We start from the raw sequence: 25,000 nt of genomic DNA, 5'->3' as shown, positions 1-25,000 counted from the left end.
TGTGCCATATCTCAATCTCTCTCTATTTCTCATCCCTTTCCCCTGCTTCCCGTTCTCCCTTATCCCCACCTCTCTCTCGCTCTCTATCTCTCTCTGTTTCTTTCTCTCATTCGGTTTATTCTCTTTCTCTGTCCACGCTTTCCGCCTTTTTTTACCCGAGCTCTTAAAGGAAAATCATGCAGAAACATCCAAGGAGCCTGGAGAACTAACCCCCCCACCCCCCACCCCCGCCCTCTACCCCTAGGCCTCAACCTGAGGCCCACTGGTTCCACATTAGTAATGTCATGTCACACAGTCTCACAGTAGCGAAATGTGCTGAGGCCAGGGAAGGAGAGAGTGCGGGGAGGCTTACAGTGGCTCCCTCTAATCTGGTTAGGTCACGCGGGATGAGAGGCTGTGGAGGGCGGACGAGCAGGCGAGCAGGCGGTGGCTTTCACAGAGGCTTACCTTGGCACCGGGCAGTCCCTCGAGTCCCGGCAATCCCATGGAACCCAGCTCCCCCTGGCACAAAAGACACATGGCTTCAACACCGGGGGAAGAGGAAGAGGAAGAGTCGACAGGAATAGAAATATCGCGCGCGTGTGTGTAAGAGCAAGAGAGGGGGGAGAGAGAGAGAGAGAGACTTTGCAGGTCTCCTTTATTCAACAAAGCCACCATGTAAACATATACATATATAACAAATGTATCTTAAGGGGGGAATATGTAAATGAAACAGAGAGAGAAGGAGAAAGAAAATGACAGAGAGAGACAGAGAGAGAGAAAAGATTGGCAGGAGAAGAGTACAGTACAACTGTGTGTGTGTCACTGAGAGAGGAAAAGAGTTCAAAGAGGGAGGGATAAGAGAGAGGGAAGGGAAGAAGAGAGAGCGGAGAAACAGAAAGAGCAATAGTCTTGGGAATGTAATGACTTGTCTGCTGTGACGGATTTTCTGCCTTATGTGCCATGGGACTTAATGTAATGAGTAAGACATTAGCTGGATGCCTGGGATTTCAATTAAAAATCTGTTGCTTATCTCCACGCAACGTTTTGGCAGGGCGCGCCGCTAATTCCATCACTTGTGTCCCTGACAAGCGAAATACAGAGGTGTGCTGTGTTGTCTCTTTCCCCTTCAGGCTGCCAACGCTGTCGCCTCCGCTGTCCAAGCACATTTCAAAACGACATGGCATTTATCTGTCACTATCTTCTTGTAAAACGCGGCTGCAGCACTGAAGCCATAAAAAAAAAAACAGATTGAAATGGGCCTGGCTCCTCTGATCGGCCCGTGCTTGAGGAGTACTATTAGTGAGGCGGCAGACCAGCAAGGTGCACACACTTCACAGTAGAGAGGCCCATTACCATACGTGTAGACTGCTAGGAAGCTAGTGATGGTGACGGTGTGTGTGTGTGTGTGTGTGTGTGTGTGTGTAGGGTGTGTGTGTGTGTGTGTGTGTGTGTAGGGTGTGTGTGTGTGCGTGTGTGTAGTGTGTCCATGAGTGACACGGAGCAGGGAGAGAGAAAGAGAACCTGAGCCGTGAGACGGATTGGGGCAATTCTGCCACAGCTTCAGGGCTGCGGGGACTATTTATTCAAATGTCAAATTAACATCCTGGTGAAAAATTGCTTGATGCTAGAACAACTGCAGTTGTGATTGCCCCCACGAGGATGTTGGGGGGGTGTTGTATGTATGCGTGTGTGCCGGGGAGTGGAGAAGCTGGAGGCTGTCACTGTATTGTTGCGACCGCCGGTGGCCGGCATTGTTTCTATTGACTTGCCAAGAGGGGTTTACTTTGCACATGGATCAAACGCGCGGGGAGCGCCGAGGGTTCACCAGCTCCCGCTGGCAGCAGGATGTGTCATGGCAATTTGATTTTGGCATGTGGCAGAGTGTGTGTATGCTTGAGCACTCTTTTGTGAATGGAGGTGTCGAGCTGGGTCGTGGCTGAATGGGCGCCTGCTAGGCCCCAACAAGGTTGACTTCTGCTGAGCCAGAAAAATCCACTGCAGGTACGTTTCGGAGGGGGACCAGCCACAAGGCGTCTTTCTCACTCTCACTCTCTCTCTCTCTCTCTCTCTCTCTCTCTCTCTCTCTCACTCACTCACATACACACACACACACACTCACTCTCTCTCTCTCTCTCTCTCACACACACACACACACACACACACACACACACACACACACACACACTCACACTTAATAACACAGGTGACGCGTAATACTTACTGGTCTCCCCTCATCTCCTTTGGGACCCTAAGAGAAGCAGAGGAAGGTTAGATCCAGCTAGTAATTCATCACAAACACCTTCTATATGTATGCTAAGGGTACCTGGACATAACAAACACATTTTGTTTTGCCTGGCTGTTGACAAGACCAGACATGAAAATCTGTGAGGCAACTAGGAACTAGGCTGATCTTACAACAACATGGTACAATTTCGCAGGAGACACACACACGTGTTTTTCTCCTCAGTTTCCACACGTGATGCTCCCAGCTGAGAGGGGAGTAAATGAGCTGCCTCTAACCCCCACATATTACCTTCTCAGTCTGCATCTAGAGGACCCTCTTGGTATTCCTCTAGTCTTTTCTGTCTGATGGTGGAGAAGGGGTGGTCAGGGCAGGTAAAGCTTGTCTAATTTGGGGTCAATGAAAGTCAGACCTCCCCCCTGGGTTCCTCCATCGACACCTTTAAACATCTCAAGCCTTTTTTTCCAGGGATATGTTCCTTTAAACTCAAGTGGCTTGTTTTTTCCCCCTCTCTCTCTCTCGTTGTTATTTTCTTTGCAGCCTGCTGATAAGGCGGGGAAGTGTTTTTGACTCCCAGCACCACAAACACCCCCCTCCCTCCGTGCGCCTCCTTGGGGACCCTGCGAGGAGACGTCTGCTCTCCGTGGGGTAGGGCTGGATTACAGACGGGCAGATAAGTCTGGACGTCGGGGGGATTGATAAGCAAATCAGACGCCGGTGCTGGCCGTAAGATGGCTACCACACTTACACACACACACACACACACACTTGCTCGCTTACTATGCTCTGCATTTCAATTACGCCCGCCTTACACCTTCAGTCTCTCAGGCATCTGTCAGAGCTTCCCTCTTAACTTCGAGAGAGACCCCGCTGAGGTACCATGCTTGAACATGGAAAGTCCAAATGTCTTACACAACATGGTCTGTGGTATGATTGCCAAGTGTCTGGCTTTTCTCCATAAACCAAGCTAAACATCTAACATCTTATTGAACTGACTGGAAGCATTTGACACAATAGAAGCCATATGGTGTGATGTATAGTTACTCACAGGAAGACCTGGTGGTCCTGGATGTCCAAGGCTGGCTCCGCCACTCTGTGTGAACACAATTTCCCACATTATACATTATTTACAGTGTCGTAAAGGCGGTAAGTAAAAGTTTATAGATTGCTTCAGTTGCCATGGCTCTTGATATCTGAAATACTTGACACCCTGAATAAGGTCTGTTTCACACTGCCTGCGCTGCGTGTGCCTGGCGGCTGCGTCGCGGATCTGGTGCGTCTCGGTTGCGTGTGTTTATTCACACCGCCGACATGTCTCCTGCAGTGCTGCTACTGCCAGCCCTATTTTTCTGCACTGAGTTCGCCTTTGATAATGGCCGTCAATACACTATCAGTTTGGTATCATCCATCGTTCATGCGTGGAAAGAAAGTTTCAGAAAGGTGAGTAGTTGTAACCAGAAATCAGTGAGAGAGCTACAGAAATCTAGGCTCCTAACTTATCTATACAATGCAATTCTAGGCTACATTGGGTTTCTATATAGTACACATGTACCTTCCTCTTTTCCCTTTCATAAGATGCAATTGCTAAAATGGTTCAAAAATATAATATTTATATTTCTGTGACACATCGCCCAGACATGGCAACTGCAGTGAAAGATGTCAGTTCATGTAATTTTGCTGGTATGATGACTATATGACTATATTTTTACAGTCTGTTTTTGCCGAGAACGGCTTTCATCACACGTCATAAATAGACTTCACGCCAAAACTGCTGCTGTGCCTGATAAGCCTGTCTCACGCAGGCAGTGTGCACGCTCTAACCTGTTAACATGGCCGTCTCACGCAGGCAGTTTGCACGCTCTAACCTGTTAACATGGGCGTCACACGCAGGCAGTGTGCACGCTCTAACCTGTTAACACGGGCGCCGCAATGAAAAATCAACAGGTAACGCAGCCGCAACGCACACTTAACACAGTGGGTGTGAAACGGGCCTAAATGTCTGCTGTTTGGGTTAAAAGAAGACAACTCTGCCCTCTTTGCTTTGTGGAGGTAAAAGGCATTACTTGACATGTTTGTGAGCATGTGTTGTGCGGTACCTGCGAGAGGTTGGCTTTACCTGTAGTTTGTAAAGACTACTCATCCCTTTGCCCTCCACGTAAGGTACGCCCTGCACATGAAAAATGAATCAGAGTAAACACAAACACAAACACAAACAACTTCTCTTCTCTTCTCCTCTCCTCTCCTCTCTCTCTGTCTCTCGGCTGTGAAGCACTCTCACACTGCTCGCTGCTCTTCTGCAGGACTGGTCTGCTTATAACACTCCAACCCCCAGGTACATCAACCCCACTCTGTTAAGTCTTAACAGCAGTATGAAGCAGATCAATAGCCGAGCCAGCCCATAATCACAGAAAATAAAAACAAACGTGAAGGGAGAGAGAAGGGGGGCTAGAGAGAGAGAGAGGGAGGGAGAGAAATGGACATACTTGTCTTAGCTCACTTCTTTCTCTTAGATCTAGGGGTGAGATTATTTTATTACCACCGCAGGAATACATTGATCTTTGAGACGGGAAAAAAACCCCACAAAGAAGCATATTGATCTGCAGAAAGTGCAGCCAACAGAGGTGGGGTGGGGGGGGGAGTAACAACGTGAGAAGTGGCTGCAGTGACACCCCCAAGAGCAAAGACACCCCGCTTTTATGGGCCTGGTGATGCATAGGGATTTTTTACTGGAGGGGAAGAGGTGTCAAGGTCCTCATTGGAAAGCATGATGTCTGCCCTGCCCTTTTCAAAGAGGAGAGGAGAGGAGAGGAATGAGGGGAGGAGAGAGGAGGAGAGGAGAGGGATGATGAGAGGAGAGAGGAGTGGTGTGTCTGAGGCCAGAGTATATGAGGCTGTGGCGGGCATGTTGGGACTGCTGGTGGGGGATATAGAGGGTGAGATGGGGGTGTGTGGGCATGTTGGTGGGGGACTGATGGTGGGGGATATAGGAGGTGGGGTGGGGTAGGGGTGTGTGGCGAGTGGAGGTTCAAGGGGATGTCAGATGAATTATAGATCTACCTTTGGAACTTCTTACTTAAAGGTCTTGTGTATGTGCAGGTGTGTGTGTGTGTCTGTTTGTGTGTGTATGTGTGCAAGTGTGAGTGTGAGTGTGTATGTGTGTGCATGTGTTTGTGCATGATTGACTGTGTGTGTGGTATATGTGTGTGTGTGTTGCAGGGGGGGGGGGGGGGGGGGTCACACAGGCCTAAGGTCTCTCTACAACCATGGTGTATTCACTCACTTTCATCGTATCATTTAATCAGTGGTCTTTGATATGTGGGGGCCACAGAGAGCAGTGGGGATGGAGAGCTCTTAACAGCCCCCGTGCTCCCCCACTAGTAGAGGTTAAGATCTAAGATCTGCACTGGACCCTTTACCTTAGTTTGATCTTCAGCTGAAAGGAAATATTACCGCTACTCTTTTAGAGATTAAAGAAAAAACATTCAATGACGTCAATGCAATCAGTTCTTCATGGGTGAGTTTAGCAGACACAATTGATGATCACACACATCCTTTGGCCCAGTGTCTGTAGATACTATTCACTTTATACTGGAATCGTTTAGAAGAAAAATGTACTTCAGATTTTCATGCATCTTAGAAGCTATAGGTAGTATTTTATTTAGGGTTAGTGATGTGGAATATTTACTGACATGCCTGTAAGTACTTGTAAGTATTACTAAGTATTATTTAGCAGTTATAAGCTATGTAATAACGATACCTAATATGAATTGGTATAATCCTTCTTAGCTGTGTGTTTTCACTGTTTGAGCGGATGACATGCTTGTAAAGATCCTGTTCTGGTGGTTAAAGTTAAAGTAAGGCTTTAACAGAACTTACAGGTGGGCCTGGGAGTCCAGGTCGTCCTGGGGCTCCTTCACTGCCCTGAAAAACAGCACGAGAAGGAGAGTGAGAACGTGTAAGCACATTGCCATCTAGTCAGGTAGCAGATGTTTACTTTATGTTTGTTTTAAGTGAAAGTTTAAAGTACTTGGAAATGATACACATACAGTCTATAAGCACCTGGTGTTCGGGGATGGGAGGTGGGGGGTAGAGTGGGTGACCTTGAGATTGTTAGCAATACACTGTATCATTTCAGGAAGCATTAAAAACATTATACAAATACTGTAAATGTGCACATCCATTTTCCCCTTGTGTTTCTTGAGCTCAACGTGTCCCTGCAACCCACGGAGTCCTTTATCCTCCTCATCTGAAGTGCATCAGTGACATTCAATGGTGCTCTGACTATGCAACATTAACATCTTGTCTCTCCACCACCCGTGTGTGTGTCTGTGTGTGTGTGTGTGTGTGTGTGTGTGTCTTTGTGTGTGTGTGTGTGTGTGTGTGTGTGTGTGTGTGTGTGTGTGTGTGTGTGTGTGTTTACAGGGCCCACTGTAGGAGGCACAGAGGCTTCCATTCTGTTGTTGTGCTGCAGCATGAATCCTAATAGGCCTCCGTGGCTCAGGTAGGGAAAACCTGTGAGTGGAGATTGAATACACCTCTGCCTCTATTGGATTAGTCCCCAGCATGGCCTCCTGGCAGACAGAGGACGATACTTCTCCCTCTCCGTCTCTCTCTTACTCTCTCGTTCCCTCACTCTCTCCCTTTCCCTCTCTCTCTCCCTCTCTGCAGTGTGTCGGGGAGTGTAGCGGGGCATGCTGCGTGCTTATCCAATACATCAAGAGGCATCTTCAATCTTAACTTTGCATGCTGCTCCTCCGAATTCATTACCAGGAAGTTCACCCCTTGTTTCCGCAAAAGCTGGAACCGGAATGAACTTGTGCAGCGCGTGAGCCATAGACAGAGTGGTGCGTCGCCAGTACCTCGAGTCGGTGGGATGATGTGTTGCATGATGGGCATATAAAGTTGAAGCTACGGGGGATCTCTCACTCTACAATGAGATCTTTACTCGCAGCTCGCTGGGATTACCTAGTGAGGCTTGAACCAGGAGCCGAGTGTGAGTGCTTTCCATTGCAAATAAGTGTTCCATATTCCATAAAAAACTTACTCTTTCTCCCTTTGTCCCCAATGGGCCAACAGGACCTGGTCTTCCCACTGAACCCTGGAAATGAAAAAGAAAAGCATCCAGTGCTATCACACGGGTTTCTGAAAACACAAGCCGGCAAATAATACTGCTTGAGTCTGTCTAGGATCATCTCGGTCTTAGTTAGTTCTGTGTGGTTGTGCTTTACTCACAGGAACACCAGTACGCCCAGTAGCACCGACGAATCCTGGGATACCCGGGGGCCCCTGGAGAGAGGAGAGAGAAACAGAGAAAAAGAAAGACAAAGAGAGAGAGAGAGAGAGAGGGAATGAGAGTGTGTCTATCATTTGATTAGCCAACATTAGATGCTGCTGATACCAAACAACCAATACATTTTCATCTGAGCATCAGATCCCATTCTAACTCTGAACCGTACCTCAGAGTACCTCAGCAGCCTGGGAATATCTTTTTTAAGTTTTAGATTTCTTTGCTCTCTTTTCCTCTCACCTCGTCTCCTTTGTCGCCCAGCGGTCCCGGGAATCCTCGCTCTCCCTTCACTCCCTGCGGAGTCAAGCAGCAGATTTCAAAAGCAAATGGTTAACAAAAAAAATAAAAATTTGCAAAAGGCAAGACGCCATTCTTCACACCTCAACTCTATTTCATCCTCTGTCATCACCTGTCGAGTCACAATCTACCTCCAGGGTCTGCTAACAGAAGCCCAGTCTGTTTTCTCATAGCTGACTTGAGTTGCCAGCTTTCAATAGCAACACAGTGATTACATGGGGTTCAATGTCACCATATTCCATTGCAACCATGGCAACAAGTGCATCAACACATACCAGCAGGTGGAGGACCAAAAAAGTAAGGTTTAATGCGCGAGATGACTAGCGACATAAATGTATAGAAAGAAAAAACAATTTTTCAATCCGTCTGACTAATTTGTACAGAATGGGAGCATCTATGGTATTGTTTGTGCAGTAACTGACAGATATCAGCTATCAATGTATGTCATTTACTTGAATTAGTCCTTGCTGAAAGCTTTGTTTGTTTTGGCTAAGCCCACTGTCTGGGTTGCTGGTGGTAGTCATGTGTGGATGTGTGGTCTGGGTTATAAAATGATGGCCGCTGGTGATTTGAGTGGGTGCAAGGTGACGGCTCAGATGGCTTCACTGTGAGCTTGCTGCATTACCTTAGGGCCTTCTATCCCTGGATGGCCCACCGGACCACGCAGACCCTGATCGCCCTGTTTGGAAAACAATGCGCTGTATTTACATGTGTAGATTCAAAGACATGGAAAGACACACACACACACACACACACACACACACACATCGAAATCCACGGGCACATGCACCCACACATTTATTCATTTGTTTTGGGAAAATGGCGGATTTTAGAAAACACCTCCAAAAACAACACCACATCTCACTCTTTTTTTAATACTATCCAACACTCGCCACTCTGACTCTTGAGACAGAGATGACGAGACAAAGCCCATCAGACACTTCCTGGGGTAACACGGGCATCCTGCAGGAAGGTGTCAGAAAAACAGAAATGGTTCGGCACGTTGGCAGAACAGCCATCAGCTTCATGCTGCGGCGCGCCTCCTACCTTCTCCCCCTCCATGCCCTGGGCGCCGAACACACCATGAGACCCCTTCTCACCCTTCTGGCCGGTCAGTCCTGGCACCCTCGTCTGGCAAACACTGCAGGCATTCTGCCAACAGACGCACACAGACACAGACACACACACACACACAGACACAGAGAGAGAGAGAGAGAGTAGGGCAAGGCCTGAGTGCAGGTCATTACGGCTATTGTGCTCTGTGTGTCTTGCTGGGCATCACAGCCTGCTAGATGGTGAAGGTACACGGTGAATGGAATTTTGAGAGAGAGGCCGCTCCCAACCCTCGCCAAAACAATACCTGTGAAGGACTCTCAGGCAGCCCCACGACTGCTTTGTCTTTTACTGAGTCTGCATGCTACTGCATCACTTCAGAACATACAAATGAAACCAAAACCGTCTATTTTGTGATGCATAACCAAGCAGGACATGTAACATTAAGTCAGTTGTTACTCATGACTGAAAACCCTTTCTTCCTCTGAACTGTGCTTTGAATATTAGTCTGAACTGCACTTAGTTTCATGTGCATTACCTTTCATTTTCACATTTGAACTTACAGGCGGCGGAAAACAAAAGAGATGTTTCATTTCTGGCAAACACAGATTTAATCAAGATCTTTAACCTTGTTATGCAAGGGGCTGGATCCCCAGAGGAGGATCCCGCTGCAGCGGTAAAAGCATTTTGCGAGGTGAAAATGAAACAAAACCCGATCTGCCCCCCTCTTTAAGGTGTGTAAGAGAGAGTTTTTTTCTCTCCCTCTTTAGGCTTTTCTCTCTCTCCCCCTCTGCATAATCAAAGGTCTGCAGTAACAAGGGAGGTTTTTGGGGGGATACGGAGGAGGGGAGGAGAGAGAGAGAAGCGGTGACATTTCACATTCTGTTTAGTTACAGAGCTGCCGCTTCTGCCAGAGCGTTTTTGAAGGTACCAATTTCCCCGTGCATTAGCCGGCCCGGATGAATAGGTGAAAATGCAGAGGCTGTTTGGACCAGAGCACTTACGGTGCGCTTCAGTCTCTCCCTGGATTACAGTCAATTAGTAAATTACACAGGTCTGAGACAGCCAAAGACGATTCGCCACCAGGGAAGACTGGGGAGATGAGGGTGTTTGTAAGGGAATGGAGAGGGTGAACATTATCTGAACATTGCCTTTTCATGCTGCTGTTTTGTACACTTTTTAGACGTCACAAAACATGTCAAATAATTGGGCTGTTGCTGTTTGCAGTAGACACTGCTGGGATGAAAGAGTTAAGAGTTGGCAAAGACAGGCAGGTAAAACATATGTCAAAAGAAATGTAACGCTCTTTCTGAAGAAAAACATAGAGCAGAGACGTCTGGTGATAAGGTCTTGTATCAACAACAAGGTTCATTTAGCTCTAGTGTTAAATGTCTTCTTCTGTTGTTCTTCTATTTTCAAAAGCAGATTTCTTTATGTCTGTGACATATAAAGGCAAGCCCTCTACTCGACTTCCATGCCTCAAGCTTTGCATTTAAGCAGATTTTCATCAAAAAAGAAGCAGAAAACGCTGTAGCCACGCCATGGAAAGATGTGGCCTTGTTGGAGTCCTCTGCCCCCCCCCCCCTCCTCCTCATCCTCAACTCCACCACTCTCAGAGGGCCACAGAGAGGAACCCAACCAGGAGGAGAACGCTCTCTCTCCCTCTCTCAAGATTCAAGCGTGTTTTGATCTCTGTCTCTCTCGCCGCGTGGAAACAGTGTGCATGAACGTTGAAGGAGATAAAATGCTATCTCTCCGCAGTCAGACTCTCTCGACCGCATGGACCGAATGGTGTTCTCGTCTGTCACTAGAAGATACTTTTTTTTCCTCTCAGAGAAAAATTCAGAGAGAGAGAGAGAGAGAGAGAGAGAGAGAGATATGATGACTTTATCTGCAAGACTGACAGACTGACAGACTGACAGACGTCGCTTAACTCAAGCAGTAACTGGAGTAAGACTCACTCACTTTTGTTTTGACTAAATGCACAATGAAAATGTGTGTTGGTGTATGTGGGTGCTGCCTGAAAGCATGAACAAATTTTAATTCTACAGAGAGAATATGCATGAAAATAAATGTGTGATTACACAGACCACAAAAGACACAACACAGGAAGGAGAAGGAGGAGAGTGCGGATTGAAATGTTTGTTCTTCAGAGTTCATATCTATGCTGAATTAACTGCATTCTCCCTTACCAACAGCTGCGGATTTCCATATTTGTCCGCCAATTATCATTTTATAACTTGCTGTTTACAATCTAATCCTGAGGGAGGCACTGTCGAGCTTTCGCTAGAAGAGATTTTCACATTAATGTCGGTGAAAAAGAAGTCAAGGAGTCATTTTCCCACAGTTTTCCCCACTGTTGCTTTCTCACCCCTGCATTTCAGAACAAAGACCAATAACTTTCTCATGAACACAGCATCACTATATAAGCGGTTCTCTTTCCTGCTTTAACTCATTTAGCACTGGGGCCTACTGAGAGCAATGTTATGTGCTGGGATTTTATTAGCCAGAGCCGAGTAATGCAGCAAATAATACAATTAGATTGCTTTTAGAAAAACCCTGTTGTAGTGGCTTGTCAAAGACGGAAAGAACGGAAAGGAAAATAGCCATACCTTGAGTAAAGCACTCATGTCTCCAACAATTGGTAGTGCAATCTACAAAAAAAAACATGTAATTGAATTAGCATGATTGTATTATTAAGCATTATTTTGACAAGGTGACAGATGGTTGTGTGCTTTTCTGACTGCTGTATCTGGATATCTAGGTTTAGAACCACAGGAGTTCACAGAAGGGGCTACAGCAGGAGGTGTTTCCAGTGCTGGGTGTCAGGTGTGATCAGAACTCATTATGTGGGCTGGATGCAAAGTGTCATGCAGAAAGTGTGTGTGTGTGTGTGTGTGTGTGTGTGTGTGTGTGTGTGTGTGTGTGTGTGTGTGTGTGTGTGTGTGTGTGTGTGTGCGTGTGTGTGATGAGCAGCTTACATACCGGTTCGCCGGGGGGTCCGGGGGGGCCTGGCCTGCCTTCTCGACCCGAGGGACCCTTTACAAATGAGACACACATGCAAGCTAATCAGGTCTTGGCCTGTGACACTGTTAGGGATACACGCTGGCTTGCGAGCACACACACACAGAGTCGCGCACACACACACACACACACAGTTACGCACACACATCTGCACACAGAAAATGGAAGACTCAGCTTTGACACTCATCTAGCTGAAGGGGGACGTGGGTAGAATGGGTGATGCAATTCAACCCACCCCCAAACCTTTACCACCGCCCCCCCCACCACCACCACCACCACCCCACCCCACCCCCCCACGCACCCCCATGCACAGAGACAAGCCAAATTATGTTTAGAATTCCATTTTTAGATGCTCCTGCATGCTTTTTTGTATGGAAAATGAGGGAGGGAAGAAGGAGGGTGTGTGTGTAGGGTGATGGGAAAGAAATACACATAAACACATGGACACAGACACACTCACACCACAGATAGAGAGAGAGAGGGAGAAAGAGGGAGAGAGAGATCTATACAGGATGAAAGATATACAGGGAACAAATGAGGACAAGGGAGCGGTTGAGAGATTGAGAGAGACAGAGAGAGAGAGAGAGAACAAGGACAAGCGAAAAAGACAGAATGAGACAGAAGTGGAGAGATGAGTCAGTCAGTGACTTCTGCGGGTTAAGAGGACGGGGGGGGGGGGGGGGGGGGGGGGCGGTTCTGTCCTACCTCACTGCCGGGTGGCCCGGCGGGACCTGACATTCCGTGGGGCCCTCTGGGACCCTGTGTGACCACACACACACACACACACACACACACACACACACACACACACACACAGTGAGTCATTGCCTAACCAACATTGCCCACACCTTTACTCTCTCCTATAATAAAGTGTGAGAGAAAAACTTTGTAAAAAAACTTTATGAAAACAACTGTAGGATCATTTTATCTGTTTGTTTCATGTGTTGTTTACCTCAAAGCCTGGCTCCCCCTTGCCTCCCATAGGACCCTGTAAGACACACCTGTATTGTTTAGAGCGTGGCAAACGTGATGTGACATCCTTTTATCTAGACTGAGTGAAGCCTTGCCAGCCAACGCACACCCATACAGGACACTGCAGTCGGCTTCAAAAGCCTCAATTCAGTCCCATCATTTAAACAGAGAATGGGGTTATTTCTTTTTGAGGTTTAACATTTCACTGCAGTCTAGCTCTAAAGTCATTTTTTTTGGATGGGCGTAGTATTACGATGGATAGATGGATGGACAGCTGGAGTGCAAAGGCGTGGTTGACTGACTCACAGGGTGTCCTCTGAGGCCGATTCCAAGGTCACCTTTCTCTCCTGGGTCTCCTGGAAGCCCAGGCACACCTCTTTCACCCTAAGAAAGAGATGCATAGATACATAGATAGAGATAGATAGACAGAGACAAGGAGACAGAGACAGAGACAGAGACAAAGACAAAGACAGAGACAGAGACAGAGAGAGAGAGATAGAGAGAGAGAGAGAGAGAGAGAGAGAGAGAGAGAGAGAGTGAGAGAGAGCAGTAACCAGTGTCAAACCAAAAAGGAAATGTGAAATATGAAAGGAAGACAGCAGACTCCACAGGATGACACCAGTAACATTCCTTAACAACCTGAAACATTCAGTTACTTTCCCGTCTTTCCATATAGAGCTTTAAAGGGTTAAATACTCCCGCAGTCCAGAACATCTATCACAAAACAGATGACTGCAGTCAGTGGACATGATGCACAGGGAACGTTTTAAACCTTCTGTTTATTTTCTAAAGTGGACGGCCGTCACAGGAGATGCTGTATGCCTGCTCAACCTTGGAAATACTGCAGACAGTTGGCACAGTGGGTGGTCTGAACCACTCCTCTATACTCCTTTTAGGTAATGCATGAGTGTGAGTGTATGTGTGTGTGTGTGTGTTTCTGTGTCTGTGCGTGCGTGCGTGTGTCTGTATCTGTATGTGTGTGTGTGTGTGTGTGTGTGTGTGTGTGTGTATGTCTGTGCATGTGTGTGTGTTTGAGTGTGTGTGTGTGTGCGTGTGTGTGTGTGTGTGTGTGTGCATGTCTGTGCATGTGTGTGTCTGTGCGTACATGTGTTTGTATCTGTAAGTGTGTGTGTTTGTGTGGGTGTATATGTGTGTATGTCGTCTGCATGTGTGTGTCTGTGTGTGCATGTGTGTGTATCTGCATGTGTGTGTGTGTGTGTGTGTGTGTGTGTGTGTGTGTGTGTGTGTGTGTGTGTGTGTGTGTGTGTGTGTGTGTGTAAACATGTCTTACCTTTGGCCCGCGAGATCCTCTTGGCCCGGTCATCGCTCCTCCCTGTCAGAGAAGAACAGACAGTGGCACCAGTGAAATCTGTTCCGTGTCAAAGTCATAGATGGCCAGTTTACTTTGTACGACAGGCAAATGGAAGAAGAAAGGGAGAAGGCAACAGTCCAGCGCCTCCAAGACACCGTAAATAAAACCTATATCGAGTCCAACGGAAATACAACAGAGACATCCCACCATTTCACAATACAGCCTTGTGTTTCACACCTCTGTTCAATAGACTTTACAACATTGTTTAATAGTTTTTATGTGAAGTGTGACCAACACAGCCGTGCCTCACACACACACACACACAAACACACACACACACGCACACACACACACACACACACACACACACTCACACACGCACACAGAAAATGGTCTGATTGGTCTAGGGTGTACTGTAAGCATTATTTACTGTATTGTACTGATGGAAAATTGATTTCTGCAGTCAGCATGCATTAGGGCTACAAGCACACCCAGCGCTGCACAATGTAAATGAGATGCTCACAAACTTCTCTTCTGGCCACTGCAGCAGTTTTGCAGAGTTAGCAAACTGCGCCGCTCACTTTGGGAAGGAAAGGGAACTTTTTTCAAAGAGTCCAGTAGTCAGTGACAAAAGGGTGGCATCAAAGCGGAGCCTGAGAGCTGGGTGACACTGCTGCGAATGTGGGAAGTCACGTAAGAACAACTCTTTAGATGGGTGGCTCTTGCTAATTGTGCCCACAGTCCACTGGAGATAGGAATCTGTGTGACTTGATTGGAGCAGATACAATATCTAGCAGATTTTCATGGTTCATGGTTAATCTCTCTCTCTCTCTCTCTCTGTTTCTCCTATGGCCTTGTAACCTCTCTTTATCTTGGCATCTCTCTCTTACTATCACTCTATCACTAACTACAGTATCTTATGGCTGGATCTACATCTGTCTCTGGATGAGCTCCCTCCATTTCCTTCTCCCTTCCTCTCTCTCTCTCTCTCTCTCTCTCTCTGTTGTGAGAATAAAGGAGTAAAGGGCGTGTGTGCCGTGGTGTGTCGGGCCAGAGGAATTCTAGGTTCTATCATGAGACTTTTGGAAGCGAGCAAGGGAGAGCAGTCCGCCCACTGCCCAGCTGTCTATGCTACCCTACACACACGTACACACACACACACACACACATACACACACACACACACACATAGACAGAAACACAAATACACATACAGATACACACACATACAGACATGCATGTGTAAAACACACACCCACATATATAGTCTCACATAAACAAAAACAAAAACAAACAACACACAGACACACACACACACTCACACACACACACACACACACACACACACACACACACACACACACACACACACACACACACAGACACAAGCACACCATCTTCCTGATAGCACTGCTCAAATGAGCACATTTGTGCAAGCTTGATGAGTTGCCCCACTGTCACAGTTAATATGCAGTTTATCTCTTTGCTGTACAAACAAACATAATTGGTTCGGGTCGTAGTGCAATTAACAGCGACGTGTCGACACCACTTGAACAGTCAGGGCATTATCCCGTGCGAACGGATTGGTTTGTGCCGCGGCCTGACCGCCGTGTCTCAGAGACTGCAGTGGAGGCCTGTGAAACAGCAGCAGCAGCAGCAGCAGCAGCAGCAGCAGCAGCAGCAGCAGCAGCAGCCGCTCTCTTAGCCATGAAGTATGTGACAGCTGGGCCCAGGCAAATGGGGACAGATAGCCTGTGCAGTGTGGGGCCGCAGCTAACCGCCGCCGCCGCTGTTGAATGGTGGATTAGCTAATAGCATTTCATATCCATGATGTCAAGCATGCTGCTCTGGATGAGAACCGTCACCTGATTGAAATGGCCAACAACCCCTCCACCCCCCCACACACACACTCCCACACACACCCAGTCTCAGTGTCTGGCAGCACGTATACATTCCACACTTCCCCTCTCCCTCCCTTTCTCAGTGTCTTTCTCCCTGTTGGTTATTTCTCCTCTTCTCCCACATTCCAATTCCCTCTACCTCTGTGCCCTGACATTTTTCACTTAGTAGTTGCATTATGCCAAAAATACAGGCATGGTCACAGGCCAAATACACTGAAAGCAAGAGTGTGAACACTCCGACAAAAAGCTTTAAAACCCATTTATAACTGACCGAATGGAGCGAAGACTCTGAGCAGCATGTGTGAGTGTGAGTGTGTGTATTTGTGTGTTTGTGAGCACAGTGGATGGGTACTGAGAGCTGTGCCGGCTCATTAACCGCCCTGGAGTTTGTTGCACCTAGACCAACTTCTCTCAACACCACCTCAGTTTCTCCCACAAACAAAAACAATGAAACCACCCTGCAGTGCAGTGGGAGACATTTTGTGCTTCTCTCGAGTATGAGTAGCTTGTGCGTGGCTCAACCATTTAAAACTGACAGCTAATATCATGAGAAAAGGCTGCAGTGGGTGGTCAAAACATTTGTCTGACCCATGTTCTTTTGTCGCGACAACTTACCGGACCTCCAGATCCTGCCTCGCCGGGCTCGCCTTTGGGTCCGGGCTCGCCTGGCGGTCCGGTGACTCCTCCCGCGTCACCCTGTGGTCACATGGGAACAGATGTGAGTCAGAGCCGGGCAGGCCTCATCGCCGGGAGGTTGCCGCGATGACAGATTGGCCTTGTCATCTCGCTGGGTGATGGGCACGCAGTGGCACGGTTCAGGGAGGGGTGGGGGTGGGGGGTGGGGTGGTTCAGGTCAGGGGGTTGAGCAGGGGCAAGGGTGGGGGGCAGCTGCCACTCACCCAGAATCATTTCACACAGCGGCAGGGGATAGGGGTGGGGGGGGGGTGGGAGAGGGGAGAGGGGAGAGGGGAGAGGGGGTGTGGAGGGGCAGGGCTGACGCTGCCTGCAGTGTTTCTGCCATCTGTTTTGGTCCGGCCATTTGGGCCTCATCTGACGAGCACAGGGGGGCCTGCTGCCTTCCAGACCGACGCTCTATCAAGCGCTAACTTTAGCCGCCGCCGTCACACAAATTACATGAATAAATATGGAAAAGCTGCTTGCAGAGATCTCTATGAAAACACAGCAACGGATGAGAGGACGTTTAGAAGTCTTACAGTGTAAATAACATAAAATAAAATAGTGTGAACACTAGAGATTCCAACCTTTTCATTCATTTTGTGTTGAGTAGTTACAAATCCATTTGCGGTTTGGAAAAACTCATCAAAAGAGGCTGACAAACACCACTATTTGAACTTGAGTTTTAAAGAAGTGCTGCAGTAGCTATAGGACTAACCCATCAGGGCACAGAATAGCATCTAATGATATTCTACGAAACCAAAACAGGATATGCCGACATTGTTTTCTAAATCGCATTCGGCTACAACAAAACAAAAAACACTTTTACATTCCAGATGTGTGCAAAACAATTTAGTGTGCTATATAAAAAGACATTTAATTGATCTGGAAAAAAAATAAATCTTTATATGCATTAAGAGCTCTCTGGCTGGTTTGGTTTCTGATTAGAACAACACTAGCACAAGGGCGTCTCCTGCATACAGATGAGGTCACTTTAATTGTGTTAAGGCTGACAGGGAATGTGCCGGGGGGGCTTGTTCAGTGACACGCGTGTAGCTGATGAGTGGGAATAAAGCAAAGTAATACACAAAACAAACACACATACCTGGATGTCACTTTGGCAACATCTAGCGCGAGTGACTTATTCGAGACGGCAAAGAGTACACGGGCCTTTTAAGTGTGGTAGTGGGTTTGGCGCATTACATTTTCCATATTTTAAATAATGGAATATGGAAAAGACTTGCTGTGGTCTTCGCAAACATCTGACAACATAACCTATAATTTAAGGCACAGAACGCGGAGTAGTATTGCGATCATACATACACTCGGTCTGGATATTAGCTTTTTCGACGTTCATTTGATACAGCGCACTGTCCCTGTTGATTTTTCAATTTCAAGTCATGATTCTTGCGAGTTGAAGCATGACACAAGAGCCAGTGCACTGATAGCGTAGGGGATTCAAGAACTGCAAAATGCCATGGGCAACAACATCCAATAATAACACACTTAGGCTTTCAGACATTTTGCAGGCCTGTTGCACATCTCTGATGGAAATGTAATGAGAAATGACTGTTGCTTGGAGTTCCAATACTTGAGCTCATATGTATTCTTTTCAGGTCCCCCCCCCACAGTTTGTGATATACCTCAGGGAACCAAATGTGAGTGACAGTTAACTCTGACGAATCTTGCACTCTTGCTTGGCGGACATATGAGAGATTGCAAGCGTTTCAATTAGCTTTGATAAAATAGATAGGCCTGTTTATGAAGGCCGACTGCCAAAATCTCACTTTCACGCTCTACGCATTTGCAGATATAATGGTGTTTATGTGTCACACATCAATAGAACATCTATCACTGAGAAGATACTTTAAAAAACGCATGCAGGGGAAAAAGTGTCAACAATTACTGTCAACAGTCAACAAGCAGATATGAAACATCCAAACTTAACCAACCAACCACTGTAACCAACTGAACTAGAAAAACTGGCAGTGTGATTCATTTTCCCAATGATAGTGTACTTTGCATGCATTCAGAGCACACTAAACTATGCATCTGTGTGTGTGTGTGTGTGTGTGTGTGTGTGTGTGTGTATGTGTGTGTTTGTGATGCAGGTGAGTTTTATTTTGGCGCTGTTTTGGACTACCTTGTCTCCTTTAGTCCCTTCTTTCCCCAGTTCTCCTGGTACCCCCGGTGAGCCCTGTAAAATGGTGAGAGAGGGAGACAGAGACACATCTATCACACGCGGGACTCTCACTCCACTCTCACATTCATCTAGTCCTCCTCACTGCTCGGGCGAGCCGCTGTTCCAACATCATTTCCCTTACCCCAGGATTTATGAAATGCCTTTTTTCTCCCTCCACCCTCCCCTGCGTTGGAATAAAGACAGATGCTCATTACGGAAAGCAGGTGCTGGGAACAGATTGGGCTCAGCCTACGTTCCTCACACATAAAGCACTCAGATCTGCCTCTATCTACTAATTAATCCTCAAATTTGATTACTGATCGTCAGTGTAACAATTCACCACTTTCCTCTATTTTTCCTTTCTCCCTGTCCTCTCTCTCTCTCTCTCTCTCTCTCTCTCTCTCTCTCTTTCTCACTCTCTCACTCTCTCTCACTCTCTCTCTCTCTCTCACTCTCTTTTCTCTCGTCTTTTTTCTTCTTCCTCTTGGAATTGTATTCTTTATTTATTTCTCTCCTTTCAATTTGGCGCTGGGGGACTGGGGTGAGAGATGGTGGAGCTTCAGATTGGGAGAGGAGGTGAGGGAGAGGCATACACACCCACTCGGCTGGCGCCATGGTTACTTACCACTTCTCCAGGAACACCAGGGAGTCCGATTGTCCCTGCTGGACCCTCTTTGCCCTACAACCACAATGACAGAGAGGAAAAGGGTTTTTTTAATTCATTTTCTTTACACAATATAGAAATCGCCTTTGTAGCCCGAGCTATGAGAATCATTAGTGCCTAACACCTCTGCTCAACTTCAGCTGAAAAAGCATGGCATGGCCTGTTGGGTCACATTTTCTCATCTGCTGGTGCTGTATGTAAAATGTATGTGTGTGTGTGTGTGTGTGTGTGTGTGTGTGTGTGTGTGTGTATGTGTGTGTGTTTGAGAGAGAAAGAGCGAGAGAGAGAGAGAGAGAGGGAGAGATAAAGACAGAGACAGCTTATGCATGTGGTTGTGTGTGGGTGTGTGTGTTTGTATGGTTCTTGTCCTTGATATGGAGTTGGCTTTTAAGTGAACTCTGCCATTTTTAGCAGCAAATTTGCACCACTCTGACTACAGTGCCTGACAACATAGAAGCTCTGGTCTCTGCCAGCAAAGGGAACAAAACATGGCTCTGTGGAGACCACTGGAGATCGCCTTTCAAATGTCAGGCTTTACATCAGCTCAGGGATGGCCTCTTGAATGCTTTATGGAGCAGCCTGTGTAGGCATCTCGCTGCTGTTGCACTGGGGAAAGTGAGGGTTAGATTGTCTGCAAGTAGGAGACAGAAATGGACAACTTTCCCCAGCGGCGCTGAAATTTCTGTGTGCATTAACACCAGCTGAAAGATGGCAGCGTGGAAGCCTGTGCTGTTTGCATGAGGAGTCTTAGACGTGTCAAGGCTGGTTGTGGTAATGGAAGACGATGTGGACACGTACCTCTGGGCCTGGTATTCCAAGTGGCCCTGGCAGTCCCATGGACCCCTTTGTCAGCAGATGGTGTATGAAGAAAGATAGAAGAAGACGATGCCGATGATGATGATGATGGGGAGGAAGAGTAGGAGGGGCAGGAGAAGGAAGTAGACGAGGAGGAGAGCATGAGGGAAATATAGTGAGAGAAAGAAAGGAAGAGAAAGAGAGAGAGAGGCACAATCATTTAACTTCAAATTAGTTTTTCTCCACAATTAGGCCACAACGTTTATTATCGAGTGAGACTCTGAGAAAATCGATGGCTGTGAGGCTTGGAGGCAGGTGAAGGAGAAAGAAAGAGTGGCACAGAGTTCCTAAAATCTCCTGACACTCCTGAGACTACACTCATAGAAGAACTCTGAGTGAATTAAAATACCTCCACTGCTCCTACCACCTCTATTCCCAGTGGAACTTCCCACCATGCTCCCCTGAAGCACCCTGACTACCTGCTCCATAACGGCTTTCTTCTACAAAGACAACATGCAGTGTATTATTCTGTTACGAACATGTGTGAGTGTAGGGTTGGCTGGGTCGGGGGGGTGGGGTGGGGTGGGGTGGGGGGGTAGTCGATCCATATCATGAAACACATTTTTAGCTTCTGGTATATTGTATAATATCAGTCTACCCACTCATTTGAAAGTAACAGACACAGTTGAGAAATCTTTTAGAAACCTTTATATGGTATTTACCTTTAAACCCTGGGGTCCTTGGATTCCGATTTCTCCCTGTTGTACAGATTTTAAAAAAGATGGCATTAGATTGTGTGAAACCGGCATACACCTCACCTATATCACCATAGAAACATATATATATATCACCCACTGGGCTATGCTTATCATTATGCACAACACTGTAGCTCATTTAATATACCTTGTTTTATATATTTCATTCTAACTCCAACTGTCGAGTCTTCCAAATGATATGAACTGCACAATATAAAGTAGTGTAGACCGTTTGTGTCACTAGTATAATGAATATGATACGTTTGTGTTCCACTATGCCTGGTATGATTACTCTTTATAAAAACCCACGGGTTGTTAGTGGATGGTGAAAGTATCTGACTCTTTGGCAAAAAAAAACCTTGACTGATGGATCAGGCTTTCAAGTCATTTTTTCATGTTTTTTTCTAAAGCATCCTGCCTTTCCAGCCTCTCTGTATGAGCCACGTTGCTGCGTGACGTTCGGCTTTTCAGCACGACAGAGAGAGAGAGGGGTGTCTCTGTGGCGGCGCCCTGCCGAGAAAAGCCATCAGCGCCCTCATCTCCGTGACCTCTTCTCTCCGCCACCGTAAATGTTACATACGGCACAGAAGGTCACTGATTAGAGGATACTATAACAGTCCACCCAGTTATGCAGTATGCACTCTCCGTACAAATTACAGGGGTACAGAAAACAGCACAACGCTCGAGGAAGGACCTCTGCTTTCAGACGTGTCTACAAAAAATAGATCGTTTTGAGGGGGGGGGTTTGTGACTGTGATGAAGCTCGTCTTGTCAGTTCATCTACACTTGAGACAGAAAAGATGTAAAGGTCTCGTTTTAAGGGAGGGGGACATCTTTCACTTACCTGATCTCCCTTCTCGCCTTTCTGTCCCTTGTCTCCTTCTTCTCCCTCAATCAGGAGAAACAAACAACAACAACAACAACAGGGGGTTAGGTTGACCAAAGATGACCCGCATCTACCAGCAGTGAAGAGCGAATGAGACAGAGAGGAAGAGACAGAGCGAGAGAGGAAGAGAGAGAGAGAGAGGAAGCGAAAGAAACACTCGTCTACTTACAGGTCCAGAGAGGTGCCTTAGACCATGAGCTGTCATCACCTGGAGGGAAACAAGAAGATGACGGCTAAATTAAACTGCGTCATTACATCTGGCAGCGCATAGGCTCATCTCCGGGCCGTCGGGGCTCCCGGGATGAGTCACGACGCGTCCTTGCTTTCAACCGTTGGAAGCAACGCAGCGGTGGGCTTGCCGGCATCTGTGCCGTGCACCGCACGCAAAACCGAGTGACTGACAATGAGATCGATTGCATTTGAGGGCTCCAGGACGCCGTGGCTGACAATTGAGATTAATTATGGCGTAAATATGAGGGTTATTGTCGTAGCATGTGTTGTGTTGGGTGATGAGTATATGCAGGGGGGGCAAGCTAAATCGAGCTGCTGCTTGTGTCTCTGTGTGTGTGTGTGTGTGTGTGTGTGTTTTGAAATATTTTCTTATTTCAACATCATCCTTGCAGCCATCAGTTCAAAGCCATCTGAAAGTATGATGGGTGCCCTGCTCAGGCACCAAAGAAAGCTAATTCCCCACTGAGAGCAATCAAAAGAGTGAAGCTCTCTAGACCTTCACCGGAGGATGACACCCGACAGCTTGGACATGGCCTACAGCTCTTGAAGGACAGATCATCTATAGCTGGCTTCTTGGCCTCCTCTAATCCTTGGTTTTTCTCTCCCCCTATTTGTGTGTATGTGTGCTCTCTCTCTCCCTCTCTCTCTCTCTCTCTCTCTCTCTCTCTCTCTCTCTGAGGTTGTGTGCTGCCATGTGTGAGTCTTGAGATGCTTTGCGGACCTACGTGTTCTCCAGCCCCTTGGGGAGAAAGATCGGTTGAGCTTTAATTCAATGTTCCCCCTCTATGTCATCACTACAGTAGTCTCGGCATGGCCTCGCCTGTCAAGGAAATACTTCCCATGGTGCCACAGCTGGGTGGAGCAGGAGAAGACACGGGAGCTCTCCCCTGCTTCCTCCCCTGGACCTCCTCTCCACCAGAGCTGAATGCTAATCCCGCGCTAATGACATTCGAAGCGAGGATAACGCTCAGGAGCACGATGTCGGGATGGCAGCAAATAAAGTCGAAGGTGGCCCCTCCTCTGCGTGGAAGCAAGGGGGCCCCTACTGATCCCAGTACAAACGACTCCCATTACGCACGGCATCCACAGGCTTCAGCCGCTGGGCTCTTAGAAGCTTAAAAGCCTGCCAGTCATGTGTCCTCGGCTGCGAGTGACGGACAGGCTGTTCTGGCAGTGCCGCCGTCTCACCTCACTGAGAATTAGCCCCTCAAAAAGTCTTGCAAGGAAACAGAGAGAGGAGCTAGCAGGGGAAAAGGTTTTTAGAGCAGGAATAATGGCCCCCATGCTGCCCCCAACCCCCCCATGCAGGGGAGAGAGGGAATGTCTTGACGTGGTATCGAAATCAAAGGCTATTTCCTTCCAGCTTTCAACTTTTCTCCTCTCAGAGAGAGAGAGAGATAGCGAGAGCAGCTTGAATATCAGGGATAGGATATTTCGCTGTCGGGAGTGGGGTAAAACTTCAATTCCTGCCAACTGGCAAAAAAAAAAGCCTACTACCAATTGCAGGAACAACGTCAAGCCATCCAACAAATGAAATTAAATTTCTAATTATCTACGGATTAGGACTGTAGTGAGAGGAGGAGCATGCAATTGATTTCATAGACTAATAACCTGCTAAGTCTGGATCTGTAGTGTGCAAACCAAAAGATTGTCTTTGATAGCACCGTCATTACGAAGCACTTCAGACACTGCAGACCATCCAACTGGTAAAGGTGGTGTTGTTAATTGAGATCTAATTGAAAAAGTGATTGCATTCAGTCAAGCTATTTCATTTCTGCACACTAAGTCTCATTAAACTGTTGCTAACTTCATTATGGAAAAGTACTGTTGTCAAGACCAGCAACAATCAACTGACACAGCGAACGCATGAAATAATGAATAGTGTGCTAGGATACACGTACAGTATACGTCCTTCCTGCATAGCTTCATTCTAAAGATCCATGTAAACTGAATATATTTTTACACACGTTTTCCAATTTGTACCTATGTCTGTGTTCACTGGTATGTTAAAATAATCACAGAGCTTTGAAAAACACCTTACAGGACCTTGAATGGTTCATACATAACCAGACCTCTCATCTCAATCAATGTGTTTGCAAAAAAATGCTCCTCACAGTATCATTGGCCAACCCATAGCCAAAATAATTAAATAATTTATAAAAACAAAACAATATACCGCAGGAGTCATGACTTTAGGCAAGCTCTCTGTGTTTTCTCCGCTAATAAACAAATTCAGTGCTTTAATGCAGGGACAGGTGGCATGGCTTCAACTATCTAAGAGGAGTGTAAACAATAGCGGTGTTTCTTGTGCCTATTCCAGTGGCTCAATTGGTTACGGGTGCATTCTCATAAATACACCTAATTGCCACTCTACACTAGGGCATATATTCTGAGATAATGTTTGCTTGGGGTGTAACAAACGCATTACGAAAACAAATCGCATTGCGAGAAATGGAGCGAACATAAAGGGCACCTGGAGAAAGAAGAAGGGAGGTGGAAAACACCAAGAGGGTGTCCAGTTTGTTGCTTAAAGTACGGTCATATGTCATATGTAGATTCTGAGGCTAGCAACCCCCATGTCAGCACATCCACTGTTTCATCGTCTGATAATCGTTATGGCAACAGCCCTGACCCAAACAGTGAGAGAGAAAGTTAGGCCGATGTTTTTAAATATATTCATGGGGGGAACTATTGCCATATCTTGGACAGGATCTTTACAAATAAGAGGAAAAGGAAGAAATC

General features: G+C 46.9%; 1 protein-coding gene across 2 annotated transcripts in view; it reads right to left on the bottom strand.

The window, feature by feature from the left end:
- Positions 1-25,000, bottom strand: part of LOC105890963 (collagen alpha-1(XIX) chain) — a 110,172-nt gene that overhangs the window by 21,272 nt on the left and 63,900 nt on the right. For both annotated transcript variants that reach the window (XM_031579222.1, XM_031579221.1), the window contains exons 24-46: positions 22,197-22,235; positions 21,986-22,030; positions 21,109-21,144; positions 20,390-20,434; positions 19,553-19,606; positions 18,889-18,942; positions 16,686-16,766; positions 14,149-14,190; positions 13,164-13,241; positions 12,838-12,873; positions 12,591-12,644; positions 11,847-11,900; positions 11,474-11,515; positions 8,856-8,960; positions 8,434-8,487; positions 7,752-7,805; positions 7,457-7,510; positions 7,269-7,322; positions 6,101-6,145; positions 4,341-4,391; positions 3,273-3,317; positions 2,204-2,230; positions 448-501 (exon numbers count right to left, since the gene is read on the bottom strand). In XM_031579222.1, coding sequence (XP_031435082.1) covers positions 448-501; positions 2,204-2,230; positions 3,273-3,317; positions 4,341-4,391; positions 6,101-6,145; positions 7,269-7,322; positions 7,457-7,510; positions 7,752-7,805; positions 8,434-8,487; positions 8,856-8,960; positions 11,474-11,515; positions 11,847-11,900; positions 12,591-12,644; positions 12,838-12,873; positions 13,164-13,241; positions 14,149-14,190; positions 16,686-16,766; positions 18,889-18,942; positions 19,553-19,606; positions 20,390-20,434; positions 21,109-21,144; positions 21,986-22,030; positions 22,197-22,235 — 1,203 coding nt within the window. The remainder of the gene's footprint in view (positions 1-447; positions 502-2,203; positions 2,231-3,272; positions 3,318-4,340; positions 4,392-6,100; positions 6,146-7,268; positions 7,323-7,456; positions 7,511-7,751; positions 7,806-8,433; positions 8,488-8,855; positions 8,961-11,473; positions 11,516-11,846; positions 11,901-12,590; positions 12,645-12,837; positions 12,874-13,163; positions 13,242-14,148; positions 14,191-16,685; positions 16,767-18,888; positions 18,943-19,552; positions 19,607-20,389; positions 20,435-21,108; positions 21,145-21,985; positions 22,031-22,196; positions 22,236-25,000) is intronic.

Source organism: Clupea harengus, chromosome 13, assembly GCF_900700415.2.
Source record: "Clupea harengus chromosome 13, Ch_v2.0.2, whole genome shotgun sequence".
In the NCBI taxonomy this organism is placed as follows: Eukaryota; Metazoa; Chordata; class Actinopteri; order Clupeiformes; family Clupeidae; genus Clupea; species Clupea harengus.
This window is presented reverse-complemented; position numbering and strand designations above follow the sequence as displayed.